The sequence below is a fragment of the Cyphellophora europaea genome, assembly GCF_000365145.1.
Source record: "Cyphellophora europaea CBS 101466 unplaced genomic scaffold supercont1.3, whole genome shotgun sequence".
Taxonomy (NCBI): Eukaryota; Fungi; Ascomycota; class Eurotiomycetes; order Chaetothyriales; family Cyphellophoraceae; genus Cyphellophora; species Cyphellophora europaea.
In genome coordinates, this window is record NW_008481809.1 from 2,865,494 (window position 1) to 2,885,090 (window position 19,597).

The 19,597-nt window shown below is 54.1% G+C and overlaps 8 protein-coding genes across 8 annotated transcripts; 3 read left to right on the forward strand and 5 right to left on the reverse strand.

Annotated features, from left to right (window-relative positions):
* Window positions 1-298: 298 nt before the first annotated feature.
* HMPREF1541_04004 (uncharacterized protein) lies at window positions 299-1,774 on the reverse strand (the record flags this gene model as incomplete). The annotated part of the gene is made up of 2 exons (XM_008718352.1): window positions 299-918; window positions 967-1,774. 2 exons carry the CDS (start codon window positions 1,772-1,774, stop codon window positions 299-301), a joined length of 1,428 nt encoding a protein of 475 aa, XP_008716574.1.
* Window positions 1,775-2,747: 973 nt separating this feature from the next.
* HMPREF1541_04005 (uncharacterized protein) lies at window positions 2,748-4,316 on the reverse strand (the record flags this gene model as incomplete). The annotated part of the gene is made up of 1 exon (XM_008718353.1): window positions 2,748-4,316. One exon carries the CDS (start codon window positions 4,314-4,316, stop codon window positions 2,748-2,750), a length of 1,569 nt encoding a protein of 522 aa, XP_008716575.1.
* Window positions 4,317-5,389: 1,073 nt separating this feature from the next.
* HMPREF1541_04006 (uncharacterized protein) lies at window positions 5,390-8,491 on the reverse strand (the record flags this gene model as incomplete). Its single annotated transcript, XM_008718354.1, has 1 exon — window positions 5,390-8,491. The coding sequence occupies one exon, from the start codon at window positions 8,489-8,491 to the stop codon at window positions 5,390-5,392; it is 3,102 nt and encodes a 1,033-aa protein (XP_008716576.1).
* Window positions 8,492-9,100: 609 nt separating this feature from the next.
* On the forward strand, window positions 9,101-10,705 carry HMPREF1541_04007 (proline-tRNA ligase; the record flags this gene model as incomplete). Its single annotated transcript, XM_008718355.1, has 1 exon — window positions 9,101-10,705. One exon carries the CDS (start codon window positions 9,101-9,103, stop codon window positions 10,703-10,705), a length of 1,605 nt encoding a protein of 534 aa, XP_008716577.1.
* Window positions 10,706-10,970: 265 nt separating this feature from the next.
* HMPREF1541_04008 (prefoldin, alpha subunit) lies at window positions 10,971-11,588 on the forward strand (the record flags this gene model as incomplete). Its single annotated transcript, XM_008718356.1, has 2 exons — window positions 10,971-11,166; window positions 11,275-11,588. The coding sequence occupies 2 exons, from the start codon at window positions 10,971-10,973 to the stop codon at window positions 11,586-11,588; spliced, it is 510 nt and encodes a 169-aa protein (XP_008716578.1).
* A 596-nt stretch (window positions 11,589-12,184) lies between these two features.
* HMPREF1541_04009 (uncharacterized protein) lies at window positions 12,185-14,352 on the reverse strand (the record flags this gene model as incomplete). The annotated part of the gene is made up of 2 exons (XM_008718357.1): window positions 12,185-14,291; window positions 14,345-14,352. 2 exons carry the CDS (start codon window positions 14,350-14,352, stop codon window positions 12,185-12,187), a joined length of 2,115 nt encoding a protein of 704 aa, XP_008716579.1.
* Window positions 14,353-15,021: 669 nt separating this feature from the next.
* Window positions 15,022-17,340, forward strand: HMPREF1541_04010 (uncharacterized protein; the record flags this gene model as incomplete). Its single annotated transcript, XM_008718358.1, has 1 exon — window positions 15,022-17,340. The coding sequence occupies one exon, from the start codon at window positions 15,022-15,024 to the stop codon at window positions 17,338-17,340; it is 2,319 nt and encodes a 772-aa protein (XP_008716580.1).
* A 224-nt stretch (window positions 17,341-17,564) lies between these two features.
* HMPREF1541_04011 (uncharacterized protein) lies at window positions 17,565-19,200 on the reverse strand (the record flags this gene model as incomplete). Its single annotated transcript, XM_008718359.1, has 2 exons — window positions 17,565-17,759; window positions 17,851-19,200. The coding sequence occupies 2 exons, from the start codon at window positions 19,198-19,200 to the stop codon at window positions 17,565-17,567; spliced, it is 1,545 nt and encodes a 514-aa protein (XP_008716581.1).
* Between the last annotated feature and the right edge of the window lie 397 nt (window positions 19,201-19,597).

The following is a 19,597-nucleotide window of genomic DNA, read 5'->3' on the forward strand; positions in this document are numbered from 1 at the left end:
CAATGCAGCCATGCAGACAGCTCAGTTTCCCGCGCTTGGTCCCACTGTCGCGGACTGGCGCTGTACGGCAGCCCGATCCCCATATGATCTGTCATCCGTCGCCCCGAGCACAGGCGAGCGCTGCTTGACAGAGTCGAGAAATGTGCGGGTCTATATTCCTTTCCTTCGTGTTCGCTTTTGTGTGCGCAGCCATTCGTGTAAGCGCTCGATCGTAAAGTCTATTGATATCACACACCCGAACAAAGAAAAATAATATCCATCGCTCAAGATCAAAGCTCCAAAGCTGATGTAGAAACGCTCAGCTGTCCGGTTCGGCTGGGTCGGACGCGACTTTGTAGCCTTTGCCCTCGCCATTTTTCTTTTGGGCGGCCGCGCCAGCCATACCCTCTTTGTCTTTAGCCCACTGGTCGTCGACATGCTTGAATTCGGCTTGTGCCTTTTTCGCCTGCTCTTGCGCTGCCTTTTCTTGAGCCTCGCGTGCCTTCTTTTCCGCCTCCATTTCTTCCATGTGCTTGAGGTCATCGACTGAAGGCTCGTAAAGATGCCAAACAGTATAGTGTGGTAGTCCGTAGACGGAGAACTGCATCCGTTTCGCCATCTTGCCGAAGCCTTCTGTTTCGGCATGCTTCTCGAATGAAAATGCTGGGAAGTGGACACCAGCTCGGAATACTCGTGCCTTTGCAAGAATGGATACACCTCCCACTCCGTCTAGCTCCATCTCGACATCGGGATTGCCGTAGGGGTCACGGAGGTACGCCAAATGCGGTCTCCATGTTGCATATTCTGCATAGCCCTCAACGATAACGGCGTCTTCGTCGAGAGTATCGGCAAGGGCAAGGGCGGTCTCGGATTCTTGCCAGGAGTTCAGATCGTAGGGTTGTTCACCTCCGAGCCATTCGGGGAGGGGTCGCCAAACATCTGCACCGTGTTAGTTTAGTAGCCCCTGGACGGCACGATAGTACTCACTAGGCACAATGACGTCCTTGTCGTGGCGCATGAGATCCTCCAAGATGGTGAAGGGGCAGGTCTCCACATCTGCATCTCTCCAGTATACCCAGCTATGGTATGGCCTCAGTGCTGCACTCAGCAGCCAGTTGCGGGCCTGCGCCATAAGCTTCCTCCTGCTCGCCTGGGCGGCGAAACCGTGTCGACTTTCGACATCCTGACTGACCGACTGGCCAAAATCTTTGTGAATGACAGAGATCTCCCCGTATGGTTGTGACGGATTGTCATCATTTTGTAGCCCCTCAAGCAACTCGGTCAGCAACGTTTCCGTATCGTCTTTTGAGTCGGACACTAGGAAGGCGAGATCGATGAGGTGGTGAGGGTATGTGAAGTTTCTCAAATGGGCGAAGAACATGGGCAGATGCGAAGCTGCATCGCGTAGGGGTGTGCACAGCAGAACCCGCTCTTCCCTTTCCCAGCCCACGGACGTGCCAACATTATCGCTCAGATCGTAGTAGCGAAGGGTTTCTATGTCGTATTGTTCAAACGAGGAATCCGTTCCGGCTCCCGAGTATGTTTGAGGAGGTAGAAATAAGTAGAGAAGGACAAAGAATATACCGGCGGCAGCCGCGAATTGTTTGGCCAGGCGGGAACGGCTGTGTATGGGTGCCCTTGAAGGCTTGAAGAACGAACGGGCATCCTTTTCATCCTCTTCTAGATCGTGCATTCCCCAGATGTACTTAGATTCCAGGTCCGCTCGATCTGAGTAGTGATCGTCATATTTCTTGTTGTTGGTATAACCATTAGCAGAGGCGTGATGCCTGGGCATGTTTATCGCTCATGGGTTCGGCCGGAGGAAGCGAGTAGAGCGCAACCGGTAGAGAGCTGAGGAACAAAGTCCACTGGTATGCGGAATGCGGAATGCGGCACGGTGTACGGCAGCACTGGACAGATTCTCGTGTTCGGACCAGGGGGAGGGAATCTTGGGGAAGAGGTGGTCGTTATTCGGAGAGAGAACGGATGGGGAGGTTGCGCAATCGTGAATCGTCTGGTCTCAATGGAAAGGAAAGGCAAGGGATATAGCTAATGAGCGAAATGGACGAAGCAGAAGAGGGTGAAGTGGTGTCAAATCGAAAGGCGGAGCGGCCGTCTGCAACTGGGGAGCTGAAGGATCCCTTTGTCTTTGATCCCAAAAAGACTACTCGTCGTGATGCACATTGCAGGGAGCCGCGACCCATCCACAGCAAAAAGCTTAGCGCAGTCACTCTATCTTTTAACGAGCCGTTTCAGGCACTTTTTGACATGTTGCGCAGGATGACACCGTTGCCGAACGATCACAGAAATTCAGCAGCATGTATCGTATCACCGCGGGCATTGTTTTGCCCTCGCACCTGATTATTTTACTGATGCGCCCGAGCGGTCTGTCATTCGTGTTCTTACCGTCAAATCTTCATGCTGACTCCTCCATTGCGGCGACGCGCGTCTCTGAACGTTGTGGCAGTGCCTTTCGCCTATTTGACCGGAGTTTGAGGAGATGCTATCCCTGTGCCGATCTGCGCATCGCACACCCCAATGGTTTGTGCTAGACGATTCCTGATACACATTCCTCTCCTTCTTTCCAAATTTACAGCGATGTATCTCCGCCTGTTCACAGCGTTACGGATGCCTTCAGTTGCACAGAACGAGGGTAAGACTCACAGTAGAAAACACTAGGGACCGTGCCTGCCTTGTACTGCAAACCGTTAGCAGAGCTGTTCCAGGGCCAGCCAGCTAGCTATGAGGGCTGTAGATGCTGAGAGTACTTACGTGATTGATGATGGACTGGACAGAAACCTGGATTGCACGTCAGCATGCAGATCGACCGTACAGGATCGATCAACACTCACATATGTGCCTGCACTCAAAAAGTAGAACCCGACCAGAATGATGAAGATGTTGACGACGAAGCCGGTCCATCCGCGGATCCCGCGCTTCTTCCAAAAACCGGGTCCCAGGTCAGCTCTACGCATGCGCAGGTATGCCGTTCCCCAGAAGATCCATCCAAAGAACGAGTCGAACAGCGCGCTCATCAACGCCAGCAGATCCGAGAAGAATGGAATCACCTCGGCGATAACGAATGCCAAAACCCAGGTGGCAGCCAAGATGCCCGCCCAGGTCGCCCATCCTATGACCGTGTTCTCCGTCTTGTGTCGCGAGTTCTCGAAGATGCGGAAGAAGACAAATCGAGCGGTAACCGACGCGTACAAGACACCCAGGAAGATCAGCGTGGGAATCATGAAACTGAAGCTGACTTTGAGGTACAATTCGTTGCCGAGTGAGCCAAATGCTGGGGCGGTGTTGTACTGCGTGCCGGTGTAGGCATAAATGACAGCGCCCACCACGGAGAAGACGACAATTTCACAGATGGTCACCAACCACAGGGCTTTGCGGAAGTCGTACGGGTTCTTCATCTCAGCAATAAAGCTGGGGAGTGTGATTTGACCGATGAAGGTATAGGCGATATTCATGAAAGCTTCCATGCCTTCGACGTAGGTCGTGCCGGCCTGCGGCACGGACAGGACAAGAGGTTCACCGCCTGGAATCATGGATCCATCGGGACCCATGTGCGACGGCTCGGGCGTGTAGCCCGCGGTTCCGTGCTTGCCTTCGACGCCGGCGAATGCCGTGGCCAGGATGACCGAGATAAAGGTAAAGAAGGCCGATGCAGTCGCAAGGTGGGACAAGGTATTGAATGTTCGCGGCATTGAGCAAACCCAACTAATCACTGCACCAATAGCGGCGAAGCCGACCGTACACATGGCGTGTGAGCTCATGGTGTTGAGATAGCGAGCAATGACGAGCACATGCAGGCCCTGAATGAAGGTGTTGTTGAGAATGAACATGATAGCCGTGGCAAACCAAACGATCTTGGAGTTCCAAAACAGCATCTGGCCAATGTCGGTCACGTCACGAACTTCGGGGTGACGGAGGCAGAATTCCCACACGATGAGCGACGTGTACAGCACGAAACCGGCTTGTACCACGGTGAGAATAAGGCCAGGAACCAGGCCAAGAACCGAGTACGAGTAGGGGAATGACATGATGGCGAGGCAGATGTACTCGGAGAAGAGCAGAGCGGCGGTCTTCTGCCAGGAGCAGGTGCGGTACTTGATGGCATTATCAGCCTCCATGTCGATGAGCTTCTGCTGCGTTTCGCCTTCATCCGAGTCGGCGGGCAGAGAACCCAGCTTTGGCGGAGGGCCGATTCTGCTCATCTTGCGGCCCTGGACAGTAGTCGAAAGGCGGCGACCTCCCGCTTCCGGGTCCGGTGAGCCATTTGGGTCGAAAGGGCCGCCAAAAGACGAGTCTTTCTTCTCAACGAAGTCAGACATTTTATTTTATGAGTTGACGTCGGAAGCGAGTCGTTCACTTCCACTTGCGAAAGGCAGCCACCCGCACAAGGCAGGAGGTGTAGAAAGATTCGAGATCGGGGTGCTGTGAAGTCCACATATGCAGTTGGCGCGTTGGCGGAATTCGAAGTAGCGACAGATCCGGCGCAGTAGAGGACTAGTCGGAGAATGACTGCGTGCAATGAGCGCAACGTCGAAACATAAAAGAAAGCACTTGGGTGGCACACGCGGGACACGGCTCACGACGGGGCTAGCATATTATAGCTTGAACCAGCGGAGCGTCATGCTGAAAAAATGCATGTTGATCGGAGGGGTTTAGGCTTCAGGAACTGAGGTGGGTCGACCGGACGGTAAAGTCGGCCACATTTTGCGATCAAAGGTACATCCTGTGGGGCCCCCGAGCGTTCGTTGAGCCAGCCATAACGTATCGTGGTATGGTGACAGTGCACGAGACGAGTTTTTGCATCGATGATTCTGCGCCGTGTATTGACAGGGTTCGCGTCGGGCTACTGCATCCTCCTCAGCGCGAGTGCGCCGTGGGGTGCGATGGTGCGCCTGACAGGGCTTTACTGACAGGCGTCGGAGGTGCAATTTGAATTTGCTAGGCATCCAAAGTATATCAACGGCTGAGGGCGCCTGCTCGTGGTTTTCGTACTCACATCGCGATATGCGTGCTGCTAACAGACATGTCTTGGTTGATAGCCCCAAGCTCTTACAAGCTCACAGCCGGCAGAAGCAAGCCTCGCCCGTGTTGACGTGGAGGCGTTCGGGTGGCGTCTGTGGGTGGGCTTGTGCATGCTTAGCGGTCTCGGCATACGTCTTTGCCATCCGGCATCCACAACCTGCGATTACGTGCTCGGTAACGCACGAATAGCCGCTGCTCAGTTGTTATTGTTTCATCGCCCGCGTACGCAAGTTAAGGACATGATCTCAACTTTCGCCTAAGTTTTGCTGACACAGGTAAGTCCAGGCGGGCTAATGCAGTGGACACTACGAAGGTATCTTCCGATTTGTGCAGAACCGAGGCTCTCCGAATGTTGCTCCCACACAGACTGCTAGCCCAGATCCTCATCCTCCTCATCGTCCAGCAGTTTGGCATAGTCGTCAGCCGAGGCGAACATGGGAAGTGCCTTCAGCTTCTTGCCGCGCTTCTTTGACTTGTCTTGAGCCGCAGGCGTGGCCGACGTGGCTACTACCTCGTCGCCGTCGCTGACTTCGTCGTCTGGGTCGATCTCACCAAAGTCGGGCATGTCTTCGTCGCTCGGCTCTTCCGCCATCTGCTCGTCGCTATCATCGAAAATTCCAGACTCAACATCCACACCTCCGTCATCGCTCTCATCCACTCCCTCGCCCTGGTCTGCGCGGCTGTGGTCCTCATCGTCGTCGTCGGAAGCCATGGCCGACTCCAAGTCGGACATACTGAGATCGTCGTCGCTCTCCTCTGCTCCTTCGAGCTCGGGTGCGCTCTTCATCATTGCATCCCAAATGGCGTCTTCATCATCTGATACAGGTTCCACGTCGTAATCTGCCTTTGGCTTCTTGCCCTTTGACTTATTCTCTTTGCTGAGGTTGGCAAAGTATTTGTGGAAGAAGACGTCGTCCGCTGCCACATCCTTATCTTGCTTCGACTTGAATTCCTCGCTCGTGACTGACATCCTCTGTGCGCCGCCAACAGTCGGTGCAATAAGTACGTTGTGGTTGTTGTCGCTGTACATTGGCTGCATGATCGAAGCACCACGGGGCCGGCTTTCAGACAATTTCGCATTCTTGTACACGAATCGGTCCAGGAAATGCATGAGCGTATGCAACGCCAAATCGGGCTTGCCGGGCAACTTTTGGTGCTGCAGATAATGATCGGCACTGAGTGTGACTGATGGATGGTAATGCGCGAGAAACGGCAGGAGCTCCCATGTGCAGCTCTTGTCAGCATTTGCATGCTCCGGCGCACGTTTGTGTCCATCATACAGTTGCTCCTTTTTATCAGCGTGTCCAATCTGCGCAACAGGCTGAGCTCTGTCCTCATCGACGTCTTTGAATACTTCCTCTTCCTCGTCGAGCTCTTCGGCATTGTCTGTCAGAGCTGTCAGCCCGGGGAACGTAGTGTCAAGGTCTTTAAGCAGGTAGAAAGCGCCACATATGAATGGCGCTTCGTGCAAGGATAGAACCTGCAGAATCCTCTTCACGAAGGCCTTCACTCGTCTGTTGTTGATGTCTGCCTTCAAAGACCGGTGAAGCAGGTTGAGATACAATTGTTGCTTGGAGGCAGTGATCAGCCGCTGGTCAAGCAGTGATTCGTACAACACTCTGTAAAACCGGTCGTTTGATGCTTGATGAGAACCTGAGAGCTGCTGAATGAGGAGCATTGCTTGGATGCTAGTATTGAAATTGGCCGAATGCACAATCTTGAAGAGCGTATCCAAATGCTCGGCAAAAGTCTTGCTTTCCGATCCAGCATATGGATACGCTCGATTTACGCCCGTCAACAAGGCTGAAGTCAGCTTTTCCCGCAAGTCATCGGCTTGGGCTGGACCCGCTGTCGCTTTCTTGCTCTTTCTTGCTTGCCTCCGGCGGTGTTCACGGCTCGTGGATTTCGGTCCGTCGTCATCCTCGAGCCCTTGGTCAGAGGTTTTGATCAGTTGTGAGAACAGTCCGAAGTAAATGCCCAAAAGCTTGCCTGCCAATTCCTCTTCCCGACCACTCAGCGCAGTCTGGTTGATGGTGACTGTAGCGTAATACTTTTGGTGCAAAGCTTGACCTGGCCTGAAAATTTCTGTCTCAATTGCAGAAATGACAACGCCCTTCATAGCAGGGTGGATCGTCAAAAGCTGCATCAAGAGATATGAGGCTTGAGAGGCAATCTTCTTGACCGGATCGCCGAGCTTGTTGATCAACAAGCGTAGCAGATTTGCTTCCTGCTCCGGCTTTTCTTTCAGTAGCTCGTAGACGTAGCTGATAGCTCGGGACTTCGCGAATTCGATTTCGTCATTACACCATACTTCAAGGATCTTGATGACATCGAAATATTTTCCTTTCAGCCAGTCTTCAAAGGCCCAGGCTATTAGATGAACCTCTTCAACTCCCTTCGGAAGCTTATCACCCTTGGCCCAGGCTTTCTTCCCAAATTTGGCGCGAACCCCTGGCTGAGTCGCAAGCGTGTAAAGGCGGCGGTCGGCAGGGAGGAGTGAACCCTGAGCAAAGAGATCCTTCAAGGCTCTTAACACATCCACAGCTTGGGAGCGGCTACGCTTGCCCGCAAGCCCCAGGAGAGTCTCCAGTGCCTGTATGTTGTGAACAGGCGATTCTTGGGCTGCCAGTGTCAACGCTGAGATTTTGTCTGAGAGAGTGCCCGACTGAATCACAGTGTTGTAAAAGGATTGGGAAGATGACGCTTTTTGAGGCTTCTTGAAGCGCTCATTCTCTTCTTCAAGCAACCCCTTGGCGTACTGCGAGACTTGCTGAACAGTCTCTGTACTCGGCTCCGCCTTGACTTCCATGTTGGCAAATGAGTCAACCACTGCGAACCAGTCTGGGCGAGGCTCAAAGTGAAGGACAAACTTGGCCCTTTGTGGATGGGGTTGTGGGTTCGACGGCTCGGTCACTGCCTCCTCTTCTTCACTACTTTCCGCCTCAGAGATGACATCAGTCTCGTCCACGTCCTGAGACTTTGCTTCAGCTTTGCTAGAGCCTTGTGCGAGTGCGATCTCGTCCAGGATGTTCTGCATGCCTTTTTCCAGATCACTCTTGCCCTTCTTTTTAGGCTTCTGATCGATATTGTTTGTGCCTTCGACTTCAGACTCGGACTCAATGCCAGCTAGGAGGACGAGGTCATCACGATCGCCGCCCAGGGCGCGAACCTCTGCTTGAAATTCGTCCTCTTCAAAGCTTTGCTGTTGCTGCTGCGCCAGCATGTTCTGCGGCTTAACCTGCCCTTGAGAGTTTCGTTTTTTACCTCTTGCATCCTGGGAAGCCTCCGAGACTTTCTGAGATTGTGTCTTCTTGGAAGCGGACTTCTTGAGATTTGCTGCAATGTTCTCTTTCAACTGCCCGAATGATTGGCGAGGCTGGACTGTGGTCTTGGGTTTGGATGAGACCGGTGGAACATTATTCGACGCTGCCTGTGGCGGCCGCTGGGTCTTCTGCGAGTTTTCTTTCGACATTGCTGCAGCATACACAAGCCGCAGATGCACGCTGGTAAAATCACTGCCTGAACCGCAGTCCGAGAAAAAGTACGACGGAACGGAGAAACATTGCAACGCGAGCCCGTACTAAGCTCTTCTAGTAATGTGGAGCCATGCCAGCTTTGAGGAGGCCGACGGCCATGATGCCCTAATGCAATGCTGTTAACCACAATCAGAACATTTCCAGTCAATTTCAACGGCTTGTCTCTTCTGCTTTATGAGTCTTGAGGTTGCTATCAATACCGCTATTCTGGCCGAGGAACTCACCGACTTTGATATTGGTCAATTCAAAGCCAAGCTTGCTGAGTCTCTATGAACCAACATGTTTTAACACCACTGCGTAGCCTGGGACGACGATGTCCGCATCAGCAGGTAGCAAGAAGGCTAGCATCTACATCACATCGGCAAAGAGTCACTGACCTCTGGTCACCTCGACCGAAATTCGAAAATGATGGATCCTCACCAAGAAACGCGACGACCCTCCTGATTGATGCAGGTTATATCCGACAAGCATATGCTGGAATCTACCAGCTCCTACCGCTGGGCCTCCGTGTACTATCAAAAGTGGAGGCACTTATCGACAAGCACATGCAGTCTGTCGGGGCGTCCAAGTTATCGCTTTCTTCTATTTCTTCTCAGAAGCTATGGGAGCAGTCTGGTCGGCTAACCAAAGGCTCGGAAATATTCAAGTTCGAGGATAGGGCGAAAGCGAAATGGCTCCTGACTCCGACACACGAAGAGGAGATTACCACGCTCCTCAAGAGTGAGATCTTCAACGAGCAGCACCTGCCAATTCGATTGTACCAAATTGGGCGCAAATACAGAGATGAGCAACGACCGAGAGGAGGTCTCCTTCGTGGGCGAGAGTTCCTAATGAAAGACCTGTACACATTTGACGCCACACCGGCTCATGCCAAGGAGACGTATCAGATCATCCGGCAGGCCTACAGCAATCTATTTGAAGAGCTAGGCGTCTCTTTCTTCGAAGTGCGCGCCCTCTCGGGCGATATGGGCGGAAACTTGAGCCACGAGTTCCACATTCCCAGTAAGGTTGGTGAAGATACAGTCATCATTTGCAATGAATGCGACCACTCGCGGAACGAAGAATTTGTTTCGGTCACAAATCGGACGATTAAGGAAGTCCATTCTTCAGACGAAGCTCTCAAAACGCCTCCAGCTATTTCTGTCGATGTACGAGATTACGTCAATGCTAATGGCAGCACACTGGCACGCGTAATTCTCCCAATGGACCCACATACAACCCATCCCTACGCGTCCACGGAGCTCAATACCTTTGCAGTAAAGGAAGCCATGGAGGATTTCGGCGACATTCATACCGGTATCGAAGAGCACAAAGCGGTCCAAATGTTCGAACAGCATGTCAGGACAAAAGCAACAGATGAAAATGCAGCTCAACTGGTCTACGTGGTTGATAAGCGAGTGACTGAGGAGCAGATTCGCCACAGAACTCAGCAAGATATGAAGGAGTTTGGAGGTTCGCAGACGCGCCGTTTTGTTGTGCAGAGCGACGGAGAAGGTCCTGTCTCTATTGATCTCATCAGTGCAAGGACTGGAGATGCATGCCCCGAGTGTAAAACTGGAACGCTCCATGTTCACAAAGCCATTGAGATTGGACATACATTTCACCTCGGCACCCGCTATTCAGCCAAGCTGGGCTTGAACCTATTACCCAAGCACAAAGGCGGCGAGCGAGTGCCTGTCGAGATGGGATGTCATGGTATCGGCGTCACTCGCCTCTTAGCAGCTGCTGTGGCCAGCAAAGTGGAAGAAGATGCCGGGGACTCGGATGATATCCTATGGCCACGGACCATTGCACCTTACGATGTTGTTATCTGCACTGTTTCCAAGAAGCCTGAATCCTTGGAAGCCGCGCATCAACTGTACGATAGGCTTGTCGCACCATCAGTTGTACAAAGCCAACCACATCTGCCGTCGGCACCACTGGATGTCGTGCTTGATGATCGCCAAGATCAGAACTACAGAAGGAAGCTGAGAGAAGCGACATTCATCGGATACCCAATCATCGTGGCGCTCGGAAAGTCGTTGGAAAAGGGCGCTGCGGAGATCATTTGCCCTTCATTTGGGCATCGTCAAGATGTGCCGCTCGAGGGGGTGCCTGCCGCCGTGACGGGCCTTGTACAAGATTTGGATAGGGGAAGGGGAAAGATGTAACTCTACTCTGTAACAACAGCTATTGGCCTTTGGCAGAGATCTGCTAAAGCCATGTCTTGATTCCTCAACATGGAAATCTGCGTCCCTCGGGCTTCACGTTCTACCAATTCACCCTCAAAAGCCTCAGCCTCGCGCAGCCTTGTCTCCGAGAGCACCCCACTATCAACCTGCACACTATTTTCCAATTCCCCCTCTGTCAACGGACACCTCTCTCTACCCGCCCCCTGCCTGAGCCAACAACTACGGCCCATCCTCCGCGGCCACAATGGCTCAGCCTTCAGGCCAACAGCAGTCGGTCCCCTTGACCTCGCTCCCACTACAACAACTCTCGCAGCTCCAATCCCGCCTCTCCAGCGAACTCGAGCACCTGTCCGCCTCCTATCAGCGCCTGCGCGCCGCTCAGTCCCGCTTCAAGGATTGTATACGCAGCATCAAAGACGGCGTCGAGTCAAAAACCCCTGGTACAATCCCTCCCTCCTGACACCATCCTCCCCAAGCGCCTCTCTCACTCAATCGCTTCTCCCTTATACCACACGACTACCCGCTAACATCTCCTCCCCAACCTCCAGAAAACCCGCTGCTCATTCCTTTGACCCCCTCCCTCTACGTCCCCGCGCGACCCCCACCCTCCAAGCCCGTGACCGTACTAGTCGACATCGGCACCGGCTTCTACGTGGAGAAGAGCACGTCCGACGCAACCAAGTTCTACGACGGCAAGATCGAGGACTTGACCAAGAATCTCACGCAGATCGAGGAGGTGGTGCGGCAGAAGACGGACACGCTGCGCGCGGTCGAGGACGGCATGCGGCGCAAGGTCGTTGCGGGTGAGGGGCAGGACGGTGGCCAGGCTGGGAGAGGGGCCGGAGATGAGGGTGGCGATTGAGAATGGCTGCGCGTGGTGGGATAGTCATCATATCAAAACTCCACGTGAAGCTACAATTTGAGCTGAAACTACGCTGCAAAATAGCGGCTTTCGCGAGGAGCGAGGCATACCGCAGAGGTAGACGGGATAGAGTGTATCAAGATGGGCTCGAATACTCTGAAGCTGGACTATGCACAGCTGCGAAAAGATGGAAATGGGAAGGCACGAAGTTTTCTGGAAACGCAGCCACGGTCTCGTGGGTCATGTGCCAGTCTATGGACTGGAATTTTGACTGTGCCAGAAAGCTGACGTCTTGGATACGGGTGCCTTGAAGGTTTTTGAGACCCCTCGGTACCATGGTACTGTAGTCAGGACGCGTCTGAAAGTGAAAGGTGAGACACAGAGAACCAATGATGGGAAGTGTCTTGCTGAGTCGGATTGAGTGGTATGCGGGCTCGACTATGAGTAGCCGGCATGCTTCGCCTCCAGACCCGTCTCAGAAAACCAGCCTCAACTCGTTGTTGGGCCTGACCCATCTTGAGCGCCCACAAGACTGATCCCGAAGGGATTTGTGCTGCCAATGGCTGCAAGCCACTTCGACGTTCTCGCCAATCCAATTACATCTTACTTTCTTCGAGCGTCTGAATCGCCTTCTGCAACAGACTCTGGATCTCCTCAACCTCACTGAAGAAGCCATTAAACCCTTTCGGGAGCGGGCGGTGATCATTCCTTGCCATCCCTGGAATGAAAAATGTCTCCATCTTCCGTGGCCACGACACTTCCTCCCCAGGCTTCAAGTTGCCGAATTCGCCCAACAAAGTGTCCCACTCTGGGTAGTAGTACTGTGCGTACCACAATGTCTTGCTAGGGTTGGTTCCACTCTGCGCACCAGCGTCGAACATATCCTTACGAACGATCTCAAAGCGTGCGTCGGGACCCTTGAAGCTGAAGCGTGCAATCGTGATCTCTTCGTGTCGTAGCAAAGATTTCCTGCCAGGTGGGAATACTGCACGTCTGCGTGCTGGGGCCTGCAATCCTCGCGGGTCATGCGTGTACGTGACATTGTGTGAAAAGCCATGCAATGATCTCTCGTGCTCGGTGGACTCATAGAGATCGGTCTTACCGATATGTACAGAGTAGTTCGCGCGCAGCCTCTCAAAGTCTAGCATGTTGAATTCGAGAACCTCGTACTCGTTCTGAGCATGTGAGAACTGGAGCCAGCGATTCGCTTCATCCTCTAATTCGCCAGTCAAGCCAATGTACATCTCGCGTTCGAAACGGAGGGTACTCCGGTTGGAACCGTGGAAGTCGAAATGTAGAGTAAAACGTGTTTCGGCATCTCTAAATTCGGGCATAGCAGAGAGGATAGGCACCAAGTCGCCTAGGTTGGTGTCGGAGGTACTGCGAATACCAGCCATGCCGACTTCAGTAAGGGGCTTCCCAAGCATTTCACAGAAATCGTCAAGCTTGTGGTATTCTTGACCATCGGATGGGCGTTCATACTGCCTGAAGCCGAGCTCGGTGAACGTGACCCGCATGCGAACCTGTTGACCAGGAGCTTGCATCGCTTGAATGATAGACTCCATCTCATTCCGAAGTATGGCACGGTTCTGAGCGTCTGACTGCTTGCATAGACTCTGCCACTTCTCATATTCATCCTCAGGGAGCGGATCACCATGAAGAGTCGGGATCATGATCTTAGTCGTTGGGTCCATATCCAAGCCGATCTTATCTCGGTAGATCGAGGCTCTAGGTAGACGAAAGCGGTTGATTCGTGAAAATAAGCCGTGTTCGGCCACTGCCTCCTTGATGAGGTTGACCATCCGCTGGTACACATGGTGGATTTCGCGTTCGTCTTGGGCCGAGATCCTTACATAGCGAATACTCGTGTCGAAAAAGTCGATACTGCACATCATGCTACCTTGTATTTCCCGTAGAAGGTTGTCCTCATGCTTCTCTCGGAAGCGCTTCATGTCGACTCTGTATGGCCAAAGTAAGAAGGCTTGGTATTCGAAATGACTCTGCTTGTTGTGAGCGAGACGCGCCGCGGCTAGATCCTTCTCGCGGAGATTGCGAGTAGCTCGATCCTCAACACGGCCATCGTAGCCTCTCGCTTTGTGCCATGCATCACGGTTTGGCCGCAGACCGGTCCGCCTGATGTCGTGCTCAAACACTGTTAGCTCAGCTCGAGCTCGCTCGACATCTTCGTCTTCGCCCCAGATACCGATCTGGACCGAATCCGGATCCTTGGGATGAAGATAGGTATTGGTGCGACGACATATCTCGTCTAGGCGCATTCGAGCAATCTCGCTGGGGGTCTGTTTCCCTTCGGGCTTCAAGTTGGTCAGAAAGCTCCGCCAAACGATCGTGAGATCATAGTGAGCCGCCTCTGGGAGTCCGGCATTGAAGTTTCGATGGCCTTGGTTGTCGACGGCAGGGCTTATTTCGGCCTTGGATCTACTAGTACGACCCTGAATTCCGCCAGGACGGTTTGCTATGCCGGCAATGGCTTGTATCCGAGGACGATAGTTTGGTTCGACTCTGTTTTGAGCGATTCTGGGAGCAATGCCGGTGCGGGCGATGCCAGCAGGTGTTCCGTTGAGACCTTGCTGCAAGCGAATGCCATAGTTGAGACTCTCGGTACCTCTTCGCGAGTCGGCCGAGAAGGATGTGCCCCCAGGCAAGGATAGATCTTCCCAGTCATCGTGGACATCGCCCTCATGACTAAGGTAATACTCGTTAGACTCAATTAACGCAGAAACTTCATGAATACTCACTCAGACATCGTGGTGATTTTGTGAGATGCGTGACGGAGCTGTGAGCTTTACCCAAGCCAAGAGCACAAAACAACAAGGCCCAGATCACTTAGACCAGCAGATTGATCCTACGCAGTTAGGCTTGGGTGCAAAATGCGTGTGCGCGTAAGTAGGATGGAATGTAGAGGAGAATTGAAGTTCTTAAAGGCAAGAAATTAGATCATGTACCGTGACTCTCTGCGCCGTCTCCAATCTGAGTGGCAGTCACTGACAGTGAGGTGGATCAGGATACCATGTAGTTTGCCTTGTGCACCTATGATGTTCGAATGGCTGGCTGAGAGTGTCATAACATATCAGATGCATATGGGAGATAACGCCTGCTGTACGTCAAAACTTGACTTTACTTTACGTCGCAGAAATGTTTATAATGCCAACTATGGCCTCAGCTGCCCTGACGATGCCAGTGAGCGCCAGAGCCCAGGCAAGATCGAGGCAATTGGAAGGGAGTTGACCGGAAGTGACTACGCTAACCAATATAGGATTATATTGGAAGCACCGGAAGAATGTTTGTCCGAGACGCGTCCTCACACGCGACGCGATTTCCGGGAAAGTTTATTCATTCATCAGCACCGCCAGATTCAGGACGACCCACCAGCATCTGAATTTCAGTTTCGGTGCTAAGCATATCTTCGACGGGAATGGCGCGAAGCAAGCAGTATCTGATGAAAGGCGCGCTTGCCCGAGAGGATTCCGACGATGAGCTGGGAGTTGAGGACCACCCCTGGCAATGGATCTACGAGGATGAGGGAACCCAACCGGAATCGGAGGATGAACGGACCCCATCGAGGAAGCGAAAAGCCAGCGAAGCCCTCAAGAAACACAACATTGTAGGGGCGCGGATGGGCAACTTCTCCGTGACAGTAGGAGACACCGTTCTTCTGAAATCCCCTGAACAGGGAAAAGACTGGGTTGGTCTTATTTGTGCTTTCTCGGAAACGGACGAAGACGATGATGAGGAGATGTGTGCTCACATTCAGTGGTTTTGCTCTCCCGAAGAGCTGTCTTTCGGCAAGAGAATACGAGAGAAGCCTGAGATCCTGCCAAATGAGCAGTTCATCACCTCGGATTTCAACATGAATCCCTTAACATCCATCAACGGCACAGCGATAGTGATGTCGAAGGAAGCATACTTTGAGACATACCCGCGTGGAGAGCAGCCAAAGTCGAAGGCTGCATCCAACCAATATGCTAAGACCATCTTCTGTCGACGGGCAGTCAAGCAGCGCACAATGCAATTCTCCGAAGAATTCTCCTGGGATGAGCTCTACAAGGGCGAGAGCGATTTGCTCGGCCTCATAAATTGGATAAAGGAGCAAACCAGGGGGAAGAAGCGTTTGCCCCGTCCAGACGACGATGATTACGAATTCCGCCGTGAGACAGACGATCCTCTCCCATCAACGCCACGAAAGAAGCGGAAAACCACAACAGCTGCTACACCTCGTTCGAGCACGAAGGCCACTCCTGCCAACTACACGACCCCGACGCACAAACGTATCATGATCAAGAAGCCCCTCGAAATCACCCCACTCGGCACACGAATACTATCCCCCTCAACCTACATGGCGTCGCCTCATGCTCAGGCCCGCAGCACACTCCATGTCTCTGCTGTTCCAGCTTCTCTTCCTTGCCGGTCACAAGAATTTGCGACAGTCTACACGCACCTGCACTCTGCCATCACCGACGGTTCCGGCGCCTGCATCTACATTTCCGGCACGCCGGGGACAGGCAAGACTGCCACGGTCCGCGAGGTAGTCGCATCCCTAACGCAAGCCGTCTACGCAGACGAGTTGGACGACTTCAACTTCGTGGAGATCAACGGCATGAAGGTCACGGAGCCGCACCAGTCATACTCACTGTTGTGGGAAGCGCTGAAAGGAGACCGTGTGAGCCCCGCACACGCGCTGTCACTGCTAGAGCACGAGTTCTCGCATCCCTCGCCCCGACGCGTGCCGTGCGTGGTGCTGATGGATGAGCTCGACCAGCTCGTCACCCGCAACCAGTCCGTGATGTACAACTTCTTCAACTGGCCTGCGCTCCGACACTCGCGGCTCATCGTGCTGGCCGTGGCCAACACAATGGACCTCCCTGAGCGAACACTGTCCAACAAGATCTCTTCCCGTCTCGGCCTCACGCGCATCACCTTTCCAGGCTACACACATAAGCAGCTCATGGAGATCATTACCTCGCGCCTCGAGGGCGTGCCGGGCGCCATCGTGAACAAAGATGCCATCCAATTCGCCGCGCAGAAGGTCGCCGCCGTGTCTGGCGACGCCCGACGCGCCCTCGACATCTGCCGCCGCGCCGTCGAGATTGCCGAGGAGGAGAAACGCCGGCAGGACGAGATCACCTCCGCGGCCACAGCGCCAACGGCACAAACGCCGACCAAAACCAACCGCGGCCGTAAGATGGTACAAGCCAACGCCGCTGCACAGGACGATGACGACCTCGACCTCGACTACGAGGACGTTCAGCACACTATCACGGACACAGACGCCACCGTCGGCCGCGTGACCATCAAGACCATCAAGCGCGCCATCAACGAGTCCACCTCCTCACCCATAGCATCTCAACTCCGCGCCCTCCCCATCGCAGCCAAGCTGTTCCTAGCCGCGATCCTCGCGCGCATCCGCCGCACAGGCGTCGCCGAGGCCACGCTGGGCGACGTGCTGCTCGAGGCCAAGCGCATCGCCGACGTGGCCGACTCTGCCGCCGTGAGCGAGTTTCTACTGCAGGAGCGCCACCAGGCGGGCGAGAAAGTGACGCCGAAAATGAAGCTGCCGCGTGTGCTGGGCATGGGCCAAGCGGCGGTGGAGCTGGTAGAGGCGGGGATCATGGCGATGGAGGGGCGGAGACTCGGGGAGAGGGCGGGGAAGTGTCGGTTGAGGGTCGCGGAGGAGGAGGTGAGGGGCTGTTTGAGGGGGGATGAGGAGTGCAAGGGGATGGGGTTCCAGGGCTGAAGGGGAAAGGCGAGCGATGAGAGGTATGTAGGTTCGCGGGTTAGACATCAGGACTTGGGGTACCAAAACTGATGATGGCACGAGAGAAGTTTGACAAATGGGCTGCTGCGAACTCAAGCCAATAAGTGAGCATTTCATATCGCTCCATCCTTACATGCTGGCTAGCTTTACCTGCCTCTGTACTCCGTTCCTCTTTCTGTTTCTGCCTCGCTTGCTCGACCACCCTAATCCTGCCCCGGCCTCTTGGTCATGTAAACCTTCAGTCCCCACTGCACGACAAAGAAGCTAGAGTGGTGCTCCAATTCCTTGCCCGGCGTCACGAGTCGGACATCATACCGCCGCAGCAGCTGCGGCAGCACTTTGTTCATCTCGAGCAGCGCCAGATGTCGGCCGATGCAGAGGTGTGAGCCACCGCCGAACTAGAAAAGGCTCAGTCAGCGAACTTCTATACATGTTTGGAAGGAAATTGATGCAGAATGGGAGGGGAAAATAGGGGGTGGGGGAGCTTACCTGGAACATGCATCGATCCATATTCCGCAGCCGATCCGGGTCGGCATCTAGCCAGCGCTCGGGTCTGTAGACTTCTGCGTCGTCGCCAAACACCTCGCGGGCGCGGTGCAGCACCCAGCCGTTCACCGCCACCTCTGTCCCTCCCGGGAGCTTTGCGCCGCCAATTTCCGCCCCTTGGACTGGCACTTTCCTAGTGATGTTCAACCCAACGGCGGGCTGCAGACGCATGGCTTCTTTGAGGCAGGCTTGGAAGTAGGGCAGGGTCTGGGCCTCGTTGTACTGCACCATGTCGGACATGTCGGCCGAGGTGATTTCCTTGACGAGCGTGTCGTAGACGCGCGGGTTGTTGAGGACGTTCCAGAAGAAAGACTGCATGGTGGAGGCGGTGGAGTCGGAGCCGGCGAAGATGGCGCCGTGCGCGATGGCAAAGACATCGCCTTCGCCGAGCTTGTCGGGATTCTGCTGCTGCGCTTGGATGAGGCTGTTCAGCAGGTCCTTGTAGGTTTCCTTGTTGTTCGGGTCGTGGCGCTTGGCGAGCTGCGAAAGGGCAGTGCGCGTTATCAACGCATTCTTGGTGGCAAGGAAAGGCACAAAATTCCACAGGGGGTTTCGGCGCAGGAACTTGTCGAGGATTGGGATTTGACCAATCAGGCCGTTGTACCATTGCGAGTTATCGATGGTTTTGATAGCGGAATCGACGTCAACCCCTGCCTCGAGGAAGCCGAAGTTAGCGGAGAAGGCTACTTCGCCCAACACGTCGAAAGCGAAGAAGTGTAAGTAGTCGCCCAAGTCACAGACCTGGTGGCCATCGGCATAGTCATCGAGCTTTCTGACGAGCAGGCGCTCAGTGTCTTCGATTCGCGACGTGGACTGTTGCATGGTGGCCATGGAGTAAGGGGTAGCAGCATAGCGCTTTTTGACGCCGTGGACGGCCTCGCGGGTTTCGGTGAAGATGTCAGGGTTCTCTGGAGGAGGAAAGACACCATAGAAGTCGGTCTTGTGGAAACCCTTGCCGACTTGGAAGATGGCGAGGGCGGCTTCCGGGGAGGCGAAGGAGACCTCATTAGGGGCAACCCGTACAACAGGACCGTACTTCTTGTGGAGGGCAATGTGGTGCTGCTCGGTCTTGCCGGTCCAGGTGCTCCAGAATTTCCATAGCCGAGTGCAGGAGGCGATAAAAGGACCAGGGTACTGTCGCAAAGGCGAAGAGTACCTCTTATACAGAGGTCTGATCACTAGTAGGGCAAAGAGAATCACGAACGGATGGGCGACGATAAAGTTCCAGATAGTAGCGACGGCGGCATGGGTAACGGGGATATCGTCGGGAAGATCAGAGACTGGAGGCGCCATCGTGGGTGTTGAAACAGGATCAAAGGACAGGCCTCGGGCGTTGAAAGACCAAGGAAGCGCAACCGTCTAGATACAGTAGAGCATTTCACGAGATGGGACCACCAACGGGCTTTATTACCAGGGCTGAGACAGGAGTGGCCCGACCACCCTCCACCTACCGTAGGAGATCTACCCCCCATCGATGCAGGTCTAGGCAATGAGCGGTAGTAGCAACGTAGGTATGGCACAGGAGCACCACGACGAGGTAGAGTCGAATGTGGGGGCCCCATGTCGAACCCACATACGTCCGACGGGGAAGGAGGAGCAGCCCCACGTCCAACCAAATGGGCGTATTGGTCCAGCCTCAGGGGTCGGAAATCTTTACCGGAGCATGACCGGCGGTTTCGAAAATGCCGAT